The sequence below is a fragment of the Octodon degus genome, unplaced genomic scaffold (genome assembly GCF_000260255.1).
Source record: "Octodon degus isolate 3935 unplaced genomic scaffold, OctDeg1.0 scaffold00218, whole genome shotgun sequence".
In the NCBI taxonomy this organism is placed as follows: Eukaryota; Metazoa; Chordata; class Mammalia; order Rodentia; family Octodontidae; genus Octodon; species Octodon degus.
Window position 1 is genome coordinate 423,303 of NW_004524794.1, and position 12,951 is coordinate 436,253.

The following is a 12,951-nucleotide window of genomic DNA, read 5'->3' on the forward strand; positions in this document are numbered from 1 at the left end:
TTTTTGTGGTTTTACTGAAGCACAAATAAAGACGCACACAGGCCATCTACTCGTTTTCCTCGCTGCGCAGCCTGGCACTGGGATTGGTGACCTGGATGGCTACCGGGGCTGCTCTTTCCACGGTGGCCTTGCGGTTCTTAGAGGCAACGTTGTGAGCAATCTCTGCGCAGTGAGACTCGTTGCACCTCAGCAGCACCTCCAGCTCCTTAGCGTTCTGCACCAGGAGCTTCCGGAAGCTGCTGGGCAGCATGTGCTTGGTCTTTTTGTTACTTCCATAACCTCTGTTGGGCATCAGGATCTGGCCCTTGAACCTCCTCCGTACCCTGCTGTCGATGCCTCTGGGTTTCCACCAGTTGCACTGAAATTGGCCACATCGGTCTGACTGGTGCTGGATGAACTTCTTGGTCCTCTTACTGCAAATCCTGGGCTTCACAAGGGGTCTGAGGGCCACCATGATGCCAAGTGGGAGATGGCTGCCCCCTCTGGAATATCTTTTTTCAGCCGGGCATAGTAGCACATGCCAGTAATCCCACGACTCAGGAGGCAGAGGCAGGAGCATTGCTAATTCCAGACCAGCCTGGGTTACAAAGGGAGCCCAAAGCCAGCCTGAACTGCGTAACAAGGCCTTTTCTCAAAGAGACAAAAAAAGACTATTTTTTTCAACATTCAGATAGGATGGCACTAAGGCATTAAATCACTCAGGCTAGGGTGAAATTTGCATTCCTCCTAACCCAGTCCCCCAGAGAACTGGAATTACACGTGTGTACCACTTTGCCTAGCTAGGACGTAACCCTGCACGAGTACAACTCAGCTGCCAGCCTGCCAGCCTCAGCACAAGAACCTTCACAGTTGGCACAGCACACCCACAAGGAACACAGCACACCCCAGGAGCCAGCACCCCAAACCCCATCCACCCAAAGCCAATGCAACTGCGGGCAGGGAACACAGCTCAGTGCTCTGCAAGAAATGGGACAAGAGCAGAGCTGGGAAGACGGGGACACACAGCCTAATCTCTGTAGGATACTAGAAGGCACAGGTGTCACCTGTCACTTGGAGGACAACAATGTGGGAGACACTGGCTGCTTGGCACTCCTGCACTGGCAGACAAAGGGATCTACAACAAACACAGCTGTGTGCAGACAAGGGTACAAGAGTGAGCCACGGGCTGGTGAGATGGCTCAGTGGTCTAAAGCACCTACTTAGAACAAGCTTAGCAAAGCACAGGGACTGCAGTTCAATCCCCCAGCACACATGCCAGCCAGCCCCGCCCCCTGGTGGGCTGAGCTGGCCACACACACACACACACACAAGAGCAAGCCACGTGTTGTAAACTGTTTGTGATTTTTTTTTGGGGGGGGAAGCAAGGATTGAACACAGGCCCTTGTGCTTCCCAGGGAAGTGCTTATTCTACTAAGCCATCTCCCTGCCCTTCATTTGGGATTTTTAAAGTTTGGCTTGGGCTGGTTTTTGAGACACGTTCTTGCTGTGCAGTCCAGGCTGGCCTTGAGCTCTCTATAACCCAGACTGGCCTCCAACACGCCATACCCAAATGCTATAGATTACAGCTGTGCACCACTCACCCACCAAAGCAGGGTGGGTTCATTGCTTCAGACGCGGTCTCATCGGGTATCCCAGGCTGGCCTTAAACTCTCAGTCAGCGATCTGTCTCGGCCTCCCGGCTGCTGGCATCACAGGGCCCGGCACATGCCACCACGCCTAACATGAGTGTTTTAAAACCTTATGAATGGTAGGTGAGGGGTGGCACGCCTGTAATCTGAGCACGCCGGAAGCTGAGGCTGAGGCTGAGGCAGGAGGATCCCTGGGAGGTCCAGGCCAGCCTGGGCGAGATCGTGAGTTCAAGGCCAGCCTCAACTTCATAGCGAGACCCCACGTAAAACACATTAAAAAGCCCAGCCATACGAGGTGTGCGTTGGTGGCAGCACGGGAACTGCACGTGCACTCCCACCACACCCAGCACCTACTCCTGTCCTGGATACCCTTGCCGTGACAAATCCCAGGCGTGGGATCAGGTGACGGGTGGCTAGACACTGAGGGCACCGGGAGAGGGGGGAGGCCGAGACTGCAACGGGTCGTGCACAGGAGACCGTCGGCTGGAGAAGGCGGTCTCCCGGCTGCTGGCGGCGACAGAGGCTAGAGCCCCACGGCCGGTCGCTCGCCCGCACCGCCCTGGGAACGCCTCTCGCACGATTCCCTTTGTTCCTGCGGTGGTGGGGGTTGGATCCTGGGTAGCAGGCGCATCCTCGCTCAGCGGAAGGCGGCCGCGCCTCGACCCGGCCTCCCGAGCGCGGGGAACACAGGCCGGCCGCGCCACCCGAGCTCCGCAGGCCCTGGGCACGCCCCTGAGAAGAGGCGCAGGCCGGGAACCGCGGGGGGGGCGGGGCGGGGGCGGTGTCTTCGCCCGCAACTTCCGGTGCCGTTATTTAGCCGGGGAGCCGGGGCTCGCACGGGCACGGCCCGCAGTCAGCTGTGCGCAGGGCCGCTACCCCGCCCTCCCGCGCACGCTTGCGAGCGCAGCGCACACGCCCGAAGGCGGCAGCGGGAGCGCGCACGTGACGCGGGGATTGCGAGGAAAGACGCATGGCCGCCATCGCTGGACTGCGGAACTTTCCGGCGGGGGCCAGACGCTTCTCGAGGGCGGGGCGAGCCGATCCCGGCCGACTTCCGGCGCGCCTGCGCAGGCGCTGTAAACAGGAGGCGGTGGCGCGGGACGGCCGAGGGGCGGGGGCGAGTGTGGGAGTGGGCCGGGCTCCGAGGGGCGGAGCCCGGATCCTGCGGGCTCGAGCCCCGCCCCGGGGAGGGCGGAGGGCGGAGGGCGGAGGGCGGCCGGCGCCCCGGGAAATCCGCCTCCCGAGGTCGCGTGGGCCTCGTGGCGCGCCCCGCGCTCCCCCAGACGGCGCCCGACGGGGCGTGCGTCGGCCTCCTAGAAGGCACGGAAAGGGCACGGCGCCCTCCCAGGGAGACGGGGACGGCAGGACTGTGCCGCCACCACCGGGCGGGCCGTCCAGCGTGGAGACACCACGCTCCAGTCCTGCCCCAGCCCTCCCCGCCCGCTCCCGCGGGCTTCAGCTTCCTGGGAGCGGGAGGCTGGCGGTCCCTCCCGCCGCCGCGCCCCATCGCGGTCTCGCTCGGGTGTGCGTGTCTGCGCCCGCCTGAGCGCGGGCACCCTCCACGTCGCGGCGCGTCCAGGGAGAGGTCCGGCTGGCGCCCGAGTGCCCGGGGTCCTGGAGCCGCCGCTCCTGGCGCTGGGGACGCAGGGCCTGACCCGTGCTCGGGTCGCCGGAGAGCTGTGGCCCGGCGGGGCCGGTGTGGCTGGTATCCTGGTCCCTGGCAGGATCCGTGGGGCTGGTGCCACCTGGTACCCTTTCAGCGTTCGGTTCCTGGGCCGTGGTGTGGGAGGGAGGTCGAGGTGGCCGGAAAGAAAGCAGGGGGAACCTAGAGCTGGGAAGCAGTGGGACCCAGCCCTTGGATGTCACCCTGCACTGGGCCTGGGAACACCTGCCAGACGAGGGGCCAGGGACAGACAGCGGCCCGCCCCGGTTTTCTGGGTGTGTCCGGGCCCCTGGCCGTGGGCAGCCCCCCTCCCTCGGCTGGGCTCCCTGCTCCTAGTGCTGCTGCCCAGACCATGACCTCGGTCTCTGTGGCCAGCCCGGGAGGTCCCCGTGCGCGTCCCGGGGGGGCCATTGCCTACCCGGAGCCCAGGGTCTCGAGCCCCAGGGACAGAAGGGCTCGTGTGCGGCAGAGTCACCTGGCAGGTGGACGCTTGTGGCTCTGCCCCTGGCCCTGACCTGGCCCTGTGCTAGAGGAGCCCTAGGTTGCACCTCACTGCTGGCTGTCCAGGTCCCTTGCCCTGGAGGTTTGGGAGTTTTCGTGGTCAGGCCCGGGCCCTGGGTCGGACCAGAGTAGGAAAGTACAGGCTTTCCCTGGTGGCCTCAGCCTCCACGCCCGGGCTCAGCTGCAGCGGCTGCTGCCCCACCAACAGCCCAGTGCCGAACCTGACAGCTGAGGAGCCCGTGACCCAAGTGCAGCGCCCCCAGTGCCGGTCCCTCCTCCTCTCCAAGGCCCCCAGACACAGGGCCAGGCCGGGCCTGGCGCCAGGTCTCTCGTGGGTGTCCCACAGTGGCTGCGGCAGGAGGCAGAGCTGGCTCCCAGTCCGCTCCGGACTCCTCCTGTCCCCAGGGAGGTTCGCCCGAGACCTGGTGGGGCCCCAAGGCCTTGCCGCTGCCTCCCAGACCCCGCAGCTCTCCTTGGTGCGGGTGCACTGCTGTCCTGCTCCCTAATCTCAGGTCGGAGCTGGACACGCCAGGGAGTCAGCCCCCACCCGCCCCTGCGCTCTGGCCCTCGGGTGAGAGGGGGTCCTGGCCCCGGGCACCCAGCCCCTCTTATCCTGAGATGCTGGCAGGAGTCTGGGTCCTGGACTCTGGTGTCCTGGGCCTGGGGTGTGGGGAGGCTGGGTCAAGGTGGCACAGGGCAGCGGTTCCCCTCTGGGCCCAAAGAAGCTCTTTCTGTTCCCTTGCCCTGGTGGCTGCCACCTCCTTCCTGCCTGCTGCTTCCTGGCAGGGGACCTTCCAGGGGTGACGCTCTGGGTGGCTCAGAGTTGGTCACGAAGTTTCTGTGGCTGGTGGGTGCTTTTCCTGCTGGCTGTCACCACCGGGCACCCCTGGCCCCAGCTGACAGCTCCCGGCCACTCTCTGAACAGCTTTGCCCACGTCAAAGCCGCGTGGGGAGTGGGGTGCGGTGGCTGCGGCTTCCCCTCCCGATGGGACCAAAGTGACAGGGACGGTCCCTCGGCCAGGGTGTCAGCCCAAGGGCCCTGGGCTCCTCCAGACACTGCAGTTCAGTGTGCCAGCACACTCGTGGGCCACAGGCGCCCTCCATGTCCCACTCCCCTCCCACCCTGTCATCCCTGGGGATCTGGGTGAGGAGTGGGAAGGGCCTCATCTTCCTCTGCCTGCCATGCTCTCTGGGGACCTGGTGGGAGCTGCACCCCCTCCCAGCTGCCCAGTACCTTGCCCCCCTGCACCCGCCCTGCCCACCCTGCAAACTGCTCTGCAGGTGGGTGGGCACGGTGCCCACCTCAAAGCCCCGTCCCGCTGGACCCCACACAGCCCTCACCTAGCAGCTGCCCTCCCGGCTCTGCGGGCCCACCGCCCTCCCAGGGTCCCAGAGCTGGGGGTGCCAGCAGCCGCCCCAGTGTGTCCCGTGCCAGATGTTGCCTAGGCTGCAGGCCGGCCTTCCAGTCAGGAGCCTCTGCTCCTGTTCCGGGCCCCCCTTCTGCCACGGGTGGACCTGGGATTGGGGGCACCGGAACTCCTCTCTGGGTGCGCCCTTGCAGCAAGGCGCCGCCCATTTGTCCAGTGTTGCCTGCTTTGGGTCAGCGGCCTCTGTGGTCTGGAGGTCCTGCCCCTGCATCCGCTGTCCTGGCTGTCCTGTCCACAGAGGCCACACACCGGTCTGAGGGGAGGGCAGGGTGCCTCGGGGACCTGGGCTGTGCTGCCCCATCTCTCAGAGTCCTGCGTGGCCCTGCCTGGAGTTGGTGTCCTCTTTCGTCTTGGCACCTGGCTGGCCCTGCTCACCCCATGGGGCTTTCTGCTCCTCAGCGGGGCCCTGTCCCATCCCTTGGGCTTGTGGGTCCCCACCCCTCCCAGAAGCCTGAGGCCTCTCTGGCTGCCTGTTCCTGGGGAGCTTGGCAGAGCTCCCTGACCCCAGGGGCCTCTCTGTTCTGTCCCGCCTGCCCCCTTGCCTAGGGCTCACCGGCTGGACCTCGAGAGACCCCTGGCCACGTGTGTCCCACTGCTGTAGAAGAGCTGGCAGGTCTGCTGAGGGGAACCCATCCGCTGGCGTCCCTGGCATCTCCAGGGGATGGGCTTCTGGGAGGTGGAGGAAACTGCGGGCCGGACCGCGGCTGCCTGTCGGGGCTGAGGGGTGCTCAGCTGGGGCCTGTGCCCAGCCAGGTCCCAGTGTGCAGCCCCTGGGGCTTGCTCATCACGTGCAGGAGGCCGCTGGCTTGTGGTCCCATGCCCAGTCTGGGCGGGGTCATGTATCTGGCCTGTCCTTGGAAGGGCCTGTGTCCCAAGCCCCTATCCTGGCACTTGGGGTGTAGTGGGGCTGGGGGCTGGGCCTCCACCCTTCGGGCTTGGGCCGAGTGGCCTGCCATGTCACCAGTGTCCCTGGGACCTGCTCCTCCTCTCCTGTGGTGCCTTCTGTCCTGCCCCTTTGGCCATGACGCAGGGACTCCGGGCTTTGAGCCTTTTGGGCCCCTTCCTGGTGGGTTGGCAGCACATGCCAGGCACGGATGCGTCCCTGCCATATGCCATGGCCAGGACAGGACATAAGGCTTGGAATAAGTAGGCAAAAGTGTAGAACCTTCCAGGGTCTCCTTCCTATGTGCTATCCTAACAGCATCCAGTATAGAAGCAAGTATGTGGGGGTGGCGGCCTCCCAGCACCAAGTTGCCCTCTGGGGAACTGAAGGTAAGCACTGTGGGATATGGAAGGTGCGCAGCACAGTCTTACTGAAACCCTGCTAGCTGTTTCCTCTAGGGAGGGAAACTGGCAGTTGGGAGTCCTAGAGCCCACAGAACCCCACAGGTGAATGCAGAAGCCTCCTGAGCCCCTCGGACCTGGGGGAGGCTTGGTGGTGTCTCCTCAGGGTCCCTGGCATTGAGTGTTCCAAGACCCTAGGTTGAGGACCAGGGAGATGGCTCAGTAGAATAAGCGCTTGCCTGGCAAGTGCAAAGTCCGAGTTCAATCCCTGGTCACACACACACACACACACACACACACACACACACACACACACACACAACCTAGGGTGCTTTGGAGCCCTAAGGATTGGATTGTGTTGGGACAGCCTTGGGATCCCTGGGGCCTGGGGCTAGACCAGGTGCTAGGTTCACAAGCTTAGGCAGGTGGTCACAGTGTAGTCTAGTGAAACCTCAGCCATCTTGTCTGCTGTATGGCCTGAAAGAGACCTGGGTACCTTGTGCAGTTAAAAATGAGAAAGAAGGACCCTGTGACCCTTAGGTGCTTTCCTCTCCTCTTTCCTGCCAGACAGCAGAGTGGCTGCCACACACACGCAGCCATCTGCTTTGCCCTCCCCAGTGGTAGCAGATCCCAGGGCCTGAGACTTGGGGTCATTCAGTCCCAAAGCCCATCCTTGGCATGGCCACCTCCCCAGGCCAGCAGGGCTTCTTCTAGGGTCCTTGCTTCCCTGCTGGTCCCCTCAGGCCTATCCCCCAGCAATCCAGCCCCTCCTCTCAGCATCCCTACTTCTGACCACCTACTGAGCAGGAAGCTGTCACTGTGTCCCTCTGAGGTCCTGGTGAGGACTGGAATGCTTGCCCAAGTCTTACTGGAGCCTTCTGGGGTGGTAGCATCTCCAGAACTCCTGGAGGACCTAGTGGACCTCAGCCCTGCTGCAGTGCCACTCCATGGTGCATGGCCTGGAGTAACCAGGGCAGCAAGAGGGAGCAGTCCAGGGTCTGTGCGGCATGCACTGGGGGAGGGGGCTGAGTGGGCGTACAGCACTCACAGGAGGCTGATGCCAAGGCAGCGCTCAGGAAAGAAGTGGTTGCTTCCTGTCTGCCTGGCCTGCTTTGGTGCTGGGGCATGAAGCAAGGAATAGGCCACACCCCACAGCAGTCCCTCATCTCTGTATTATTAATGTGCAGGACCCCCGTTACTTCTGGATCAGGACACAGGGAAGGAGTCTCTTTCCCATCAGACTTGGAGGCCTTCAACAGCCATGAGCCTGGCTCATTCCTCAGGAGCATAGGGTTTGTGTATAGACACTACATGAGGCTGGGCAGAGGGTGGCTACCAGCAACAAGGAGCAAGTCGTAGGCCAGAGGATTAAACTGGGCCTGAGCCCTGGCTGTAGCTGTTTGTCATCTACCCACTGGGCATGTGCACCTGCCCCTATACCTGCCCCTGTGGTGTTGAGGGATGACCAGTCACTAGGATACATCTTTATTCTTTTTAATAGTCCTTTTTTTTTTTTTAGGGTCTCACTGTGCAGCTCAGGCTGGCCTTGAGCTCCCTTTGTAGCCCAAGCTGATCTTGAACTTGCAGAGATCCTCCTGCCTCAGCCTCCCAAGTGCGGGCTGGGATCACAGGCATGCGCCACCTTGTCCAGCTGGATGCCTCTTTTTTGTTCTTTGGAGACAGGGTCTCAGTATGTACTCCAAGCTGGCCATGAACTATGTAGCTGGCCTCCAACTCAGTGACCCTGCTCCAGGCTCCTGAGTAATGGGGTTATAGGTGTGGGCTATCACGTCCGGCCCATAGTTCTTCTTGTTAATTTTTTTTTCCTGTATTTTTCTGTATCCTGTAGACAGGGCCTAAAGGGTCTCACTACATAGATCGGACGCATAGTGATTCTCCTATTTTCAGCCTCCCAAGTGCTGGCATTACAGGTGCGCACCACCACGCCCAGTCTCAACTGTGTACCCTGGAGGTGGGGCTGGCACAGCACACTGGGGATCAAACCCTAGCTGCTGCGCTCTGCCTAAGCAGGGACTTTAGTCCACTGAGCTATCAGGACGGCCCTTTTTTTGTTCAATCTAGAGACAGGGTCTTACTAAATTTCTGAATTTCCCAGGATGGGCTCAAACTTTTTTCTTTTTTAATTGTCTCCGTAGAGACTGTCAAAAATTGCCAATGCCGACTATATTTCAAGTCGTCATGGCAGGGTATTGGGAAAAGTTTTGAATTAGCAATAATCGCACCTTGGATAAACCTCATTGGCTACGATACTGCCGCTGCGCAAAGCTTTGGGCTCAAACTTGCAATGCTCCTGCCTCACCTTCCAGGAGTGCTGGGGTTACAGGAGCCTGAGCCAATGTCTTGGGCATCATTTCCCATCCACCCCTGTGCCTTCCAGTGTGAAGCTAGCTGGTGTCAGCTCCCTGGTAAAGATAACCTATGGTCAATACTGTCCACACAGCCTTACCCATGTTCCCAAATTGGCTGTCCTCATGCTTTGTCATATGGTAGTCATGTCTGTAAGTAGTCACAAGTGCCCTGAGAAATAAGTTGCAAAATAAAGTCTACAAATGAAAGAGGAACACATCTGTTGGTAACATCTGCTCCCTTTCCCAAGACGAAAGCAAAATGCAGACCCAACTTGGCAGGAGCCACATAGTGGCCCTGAAACCTAGGAAACCGGTCATCACCAGGTGAGTGCAGGAGCCAGAGACAAGTGCCGACGTGGTAAAAATAAACGGTCTTTTATTGTGTATCCATGAAAACAGTGTCAGGGCACCCTTTGCTTACTCCCACGACAGGTGACAACGAACAAGAGGTGGCATGCAGAACAACAACCATGTTCCCCTCGGAAGGACAAGGTCTTGCCCTGGTTCCAAGGCTCAGAGGCAAGTGGGGCTGGGAGGCTCCGGAGAAGGGCAGGGGCAGGTGGGGTGGGTACTGCTCTGGGCGAGCCCAGCACCCCACACTAGAACACACAGCAACACCCCCCACCCCCAGTATACTGCAAGGCGGCAGCTGGGCTCCAAGAAGGACACTCAGGGGGCCATCGAGAAGGGGCTGCCTTCCTCAGCCTGCATCGAGTAGTAAACGAAGAGCAGGAAGGCAGCGAACACCAGGAAGAGCAGCAGCTGGCCCCAGAGTGGGACCTGGCGCTCCTGGGTGGCTGCTGCCATTGCTGAAGAGGCCGACTTTTCAGGCCGGATAGCCCGGCGGGTGAGCCATGAAGGCTGGGCAGAGGCCGAGGACCCAGAAGAGGTGAGAGACCCTGGGTAGTAGGACAGACCCAAGGAGCCCCTGGAGACGCTGGAAGCAGGACGGTAGTGTGCGATGCTCTGGTAGGTGCTGTCCCGGCCATAGACGGTACGCTCCCTGTGGCAAAACAAAGGGGCAGGTAGGCCAGGGCACTGAGCCCTGGGTCTGCCCCAGGCCAGGCCTGCACACTGCTCACCTGTCCTTGCCATCCTCTTCAGAGAAGACACTGTCCTCACGCACCTACAGGAGAGCTTGCTCAGGAGTGGGTCAGGCAGTGATGTCCCTGTCTTCCCCCAAATCAAGCCTGTGCTGATCCTGCTCAGACCGACACCTCCCTCCTCTGGAACTCCCAACCTGTTATCTTTGGGGCCTTGGTGCTCGCTCAGCAACTGCCCAGCTGCCCATGCCTCCTTCCTCCCCAGGGATTTTCAAAAAGAAGAGGACCCCAGATCCCAGGCAGAGCCAAGGTCACACCCAGTGTGCTCTCATCACATTTGTCTTTTTGGGGGGTGGGCAAGATAATCTCTATGTAGCTCAGGCTGGTCTTAAACTCTCAAGGATCCTCCTGCCTCAGCCTCTTGGATGCTGGGATTACAGGCACGTGCCACCCTGTTTCTGGGTGTGCCACCATGCCCAGCTTCTCCTTAGATTCTTTTTTTTTTAATTTTATTTATTTGTGTGTGTGTGTGTGTGTGTGTGGGCCAGCTCAGCCCACCAGGGGGCAGGGCTGGCTGGCATGTGGTGCTGGGGGATTGAACCGCGGTCCCTGTGCTTTGCTAAGCTTGTTCTAAGTAGGCGCTTTAGACCACTGAGCCATCTCCCCAGCCCTCTCCTTAGATTCTTTTGGGGAATATATTAGGCATCAAACTGTAGAGAAGTGCTCGCCCATTGAGCTACTTACCTAGGCCCTAATCATAGTTTTGATCACCCTCAAGACATGCTGCAGCCAAAGAACTCTGTCCTGACGGTCTCAGGGGGCTTAGGGGCTACCCTGTGCTCTTAGCAGCTGCTTGGATGTCCCCACATCCGCCTGTAGCCCCGAAGGCCACACCCAGGCTGTGACTGACAGCTCACTCACCTGGTGATGGAAGGTGTCCGGATCAGAAAGGGATGTGGCTGAGTGGCGGAAACCCTTGGCCTCAGGCTCCCCATAAGTTCTGGTGGTCAGGTAACTCTCCTCATAGTAGTCATCATTGTAGCCTTTGGAGGGGACACAGAAAAAGACTGTGTTCCCCACCTGGTCCAGGGGCCCTAATGTAAACACTATCAGGGCTGCTAAACAATAAGGGGTCTCCTGTTCTCGTCTACGGGTCTCTAATGGGACTAAGTGACGATGTAAAACACACACACACACACACACACACACAGAGGCAGTGACTCGGCTCAACCCGCACTTACCCTTGCTCTGGTAAAGTAGGGCGTCCTCCTTCTTGGGCAGATCATACATATCTGAACCCGAAGATGTCGAATCGAAGTCTGAATAGAGAAGGGGACAGGAGCATCTGGCCCCAGGCTTCCCTCCCTTCTCCCCACACCTCGCCACGCCCTCAAGACCCGTCCTCCCCGCCGACCCAGCCCCAGCCCTGCGAACGGAACAGCTGTGGCGTGTGGCGCTGCGGGGCGGGGCCCCACCTGAGAACCGGTAGGAAGAGGTGGAGGAGTCCGGGGGCGACAGCCTCCGCCGCTGGCTCTCGTACTCGAAGATCTTCTTCTCGTAGAGCTTGCGCGTGGAGCCTGCAGACACGGAGCACGGGGCGGTCAGGGGTACGGGGTGGGGCGTGGGTCCCCAGGGACATCCCGTGTGCCACCCGCTGCCGCATACCCACGACAGGCCCGTGCGGGATGTTGTACTGGCGCAGCACAGCGGCCAGCTCGGTGTCCGACAGAAGCGAGTAGTCGTCCATGGCGGCCACCAGGAGGCAGGCGGAGAAGGCCTGGGGGCGGCCCGGGCCTGGCAAGCAACCTGCTGCCTCAGAGCGCAGTACAGACAGCGCCAGCGCTTCGGGAGCGGTCGCGCTCGCGTCACTCCTGCGTCGCGCCCGCGTCAAGCCCGCGGGCTCAGGCTGCGCGCGCCGCGTGGGGCGTAGCCAATCGGCAGGAACAGCGGGACCAGACCACTCTGGGCCTGGGAGGGGCGGGTGCAGCGCAGGAGGCGGGGCCAGAGAGCTCGTCGGTCAAGATTGTGCGGGATTGGCCAGACGGAGGGAGGCGGGGCGGGGGGGGCGTCCGGGCGTGAGGACCGGTCCAGGCGTGGGAGCGGGAGAGCGGGAGAGTGCGCGGGCGGGCTGGGTGAGCCATCCTGGCGAGTCAGGTTTACACAGGGGAGGCGGGCGGGATGACGCCACTCGAACCGGTGCAAACCGGAGGGAGGTAGCCGCGTTGGGTTGAGTGTTGAAGGTAGCGCGGGTCCCTGTTGCACTGGGTTTCTTTTTTTCTTTTCTTTTCTTTTTTTTTTTTTTGGCGGAACCAGGAGTTGAACTGAGGCCTTTGCGCTTGCCAGGCAAGCGCTTATTCTACTGAGCCATCTCCCCGGCCCCTGCACTGGGTTTCATCCCGTTTCCCTGCCCCGCCCGGGGTCCAGATCTAGTTACCGGCTGCACCCCGGCGGGCAGCGGTGGAAAGGGCCGGGTCCCAGTGCGCTGCATCAGGACACTGGCTGTCGCCCAGCCCCGACCTCACGCGGCCCCAGCTGCCTTATCGACCTGCTCAACGCGCGACGCGCATCTGAGCCCACTGGCTCCCCTACCCTGCGCCCCCGCCCCCCCTCCGGGAGCGAATGGGGCGCCAGGCTGGCAGACCAATGGCACTTTGGGGCCCACCACCGCCATTGGCACGGCACGGCGCATCCGGTGCTGCGTGCAGGCAGACAGCGGTGCCACCCAACCCAGTGCCGTCTTCAGGCTCCTGGGCACATGTGCGGGCACAGGGTCGCAGGGAGCTTCCTCTCCTGGGGAGTGGCTCTAAGCCGAGGGACCCAAGTAGTGGCCAAAAGGGGTGCAGAGTGCGGTGGCGAACCACGGAAAGTTGCCTAGCTTTGCTCAGGATCCATGACTAGCTGATGGTCGCTGACAGAGCTTTGATGGGATAGAACTGTCTCCACGCGCAGTTCTGTGCTAAACAAAGCCAGCTGGTGGTCTGTGAGGCCAGCTAGGGTGCCCGCACAGAGCCGGGGTGAAGCAAGAAAAGACCAGGG

At 61.3% G+C, this 12,951-nt stretch overlaps 1 protein-coding gene, 1 non-coding gene and 1 pseudogene across 3 annotated transcripts; all 3 read right to left on the reverse strand.

Moving 5' to 3' along the window:
- Positions 1-563, reverse strand: LOC101583482 (annotated as a pseudogene).
- Positions 564-8,650: 8,087 nt separating this feature from the next.
- On the reverse strand, positions 8,651-8,791 carry LOC111813739. Its single transcript, XR_002818908.1, has one exon. It is a non-coding gene; the product is annotated as a U4 spliceosomal RNA (small nuclear RNA).
- Positions 8,792-9,231: 440 nt separating this feature from the next.
- Positions 9,232-11,819, reverse strand: Emd (emerin). 2 transcript variants are annotated; one of them, XM_023705325.1, is made up of 6 exons: positions 11,581-11,819; positions 11,391-11,492; positions 11,157-11,207; positions 10,837-10,958; positions 9,955-9,998; positions 9,232-9,875 (listed from the first exon to the last, which is right to left on the reverse strand). In XM_023705325.1, exons 1-6 carry the CDS (start codon positions 11,660-11,662, stop codon positions 9,542-9,544), a joined length of 735 nt encoding a protein of 244 aa, XP_023561093.1. In that variant the 5' UTR covers positions 11,663-11,819; the 3' UTR covers positions 9,232-9,541. The 2 variants fall into 2 exon arrangements, with proteins under 2 accessions (XP_023561093.1, XP_004645197.1); XM_004645140.2 differs by having other exon boundaries at positions 11,157-11,234; positions 11,581-11,817.
- Between the last annotated feature and the right edge of the window lie 1,132 nt (positions 11,820-12,951).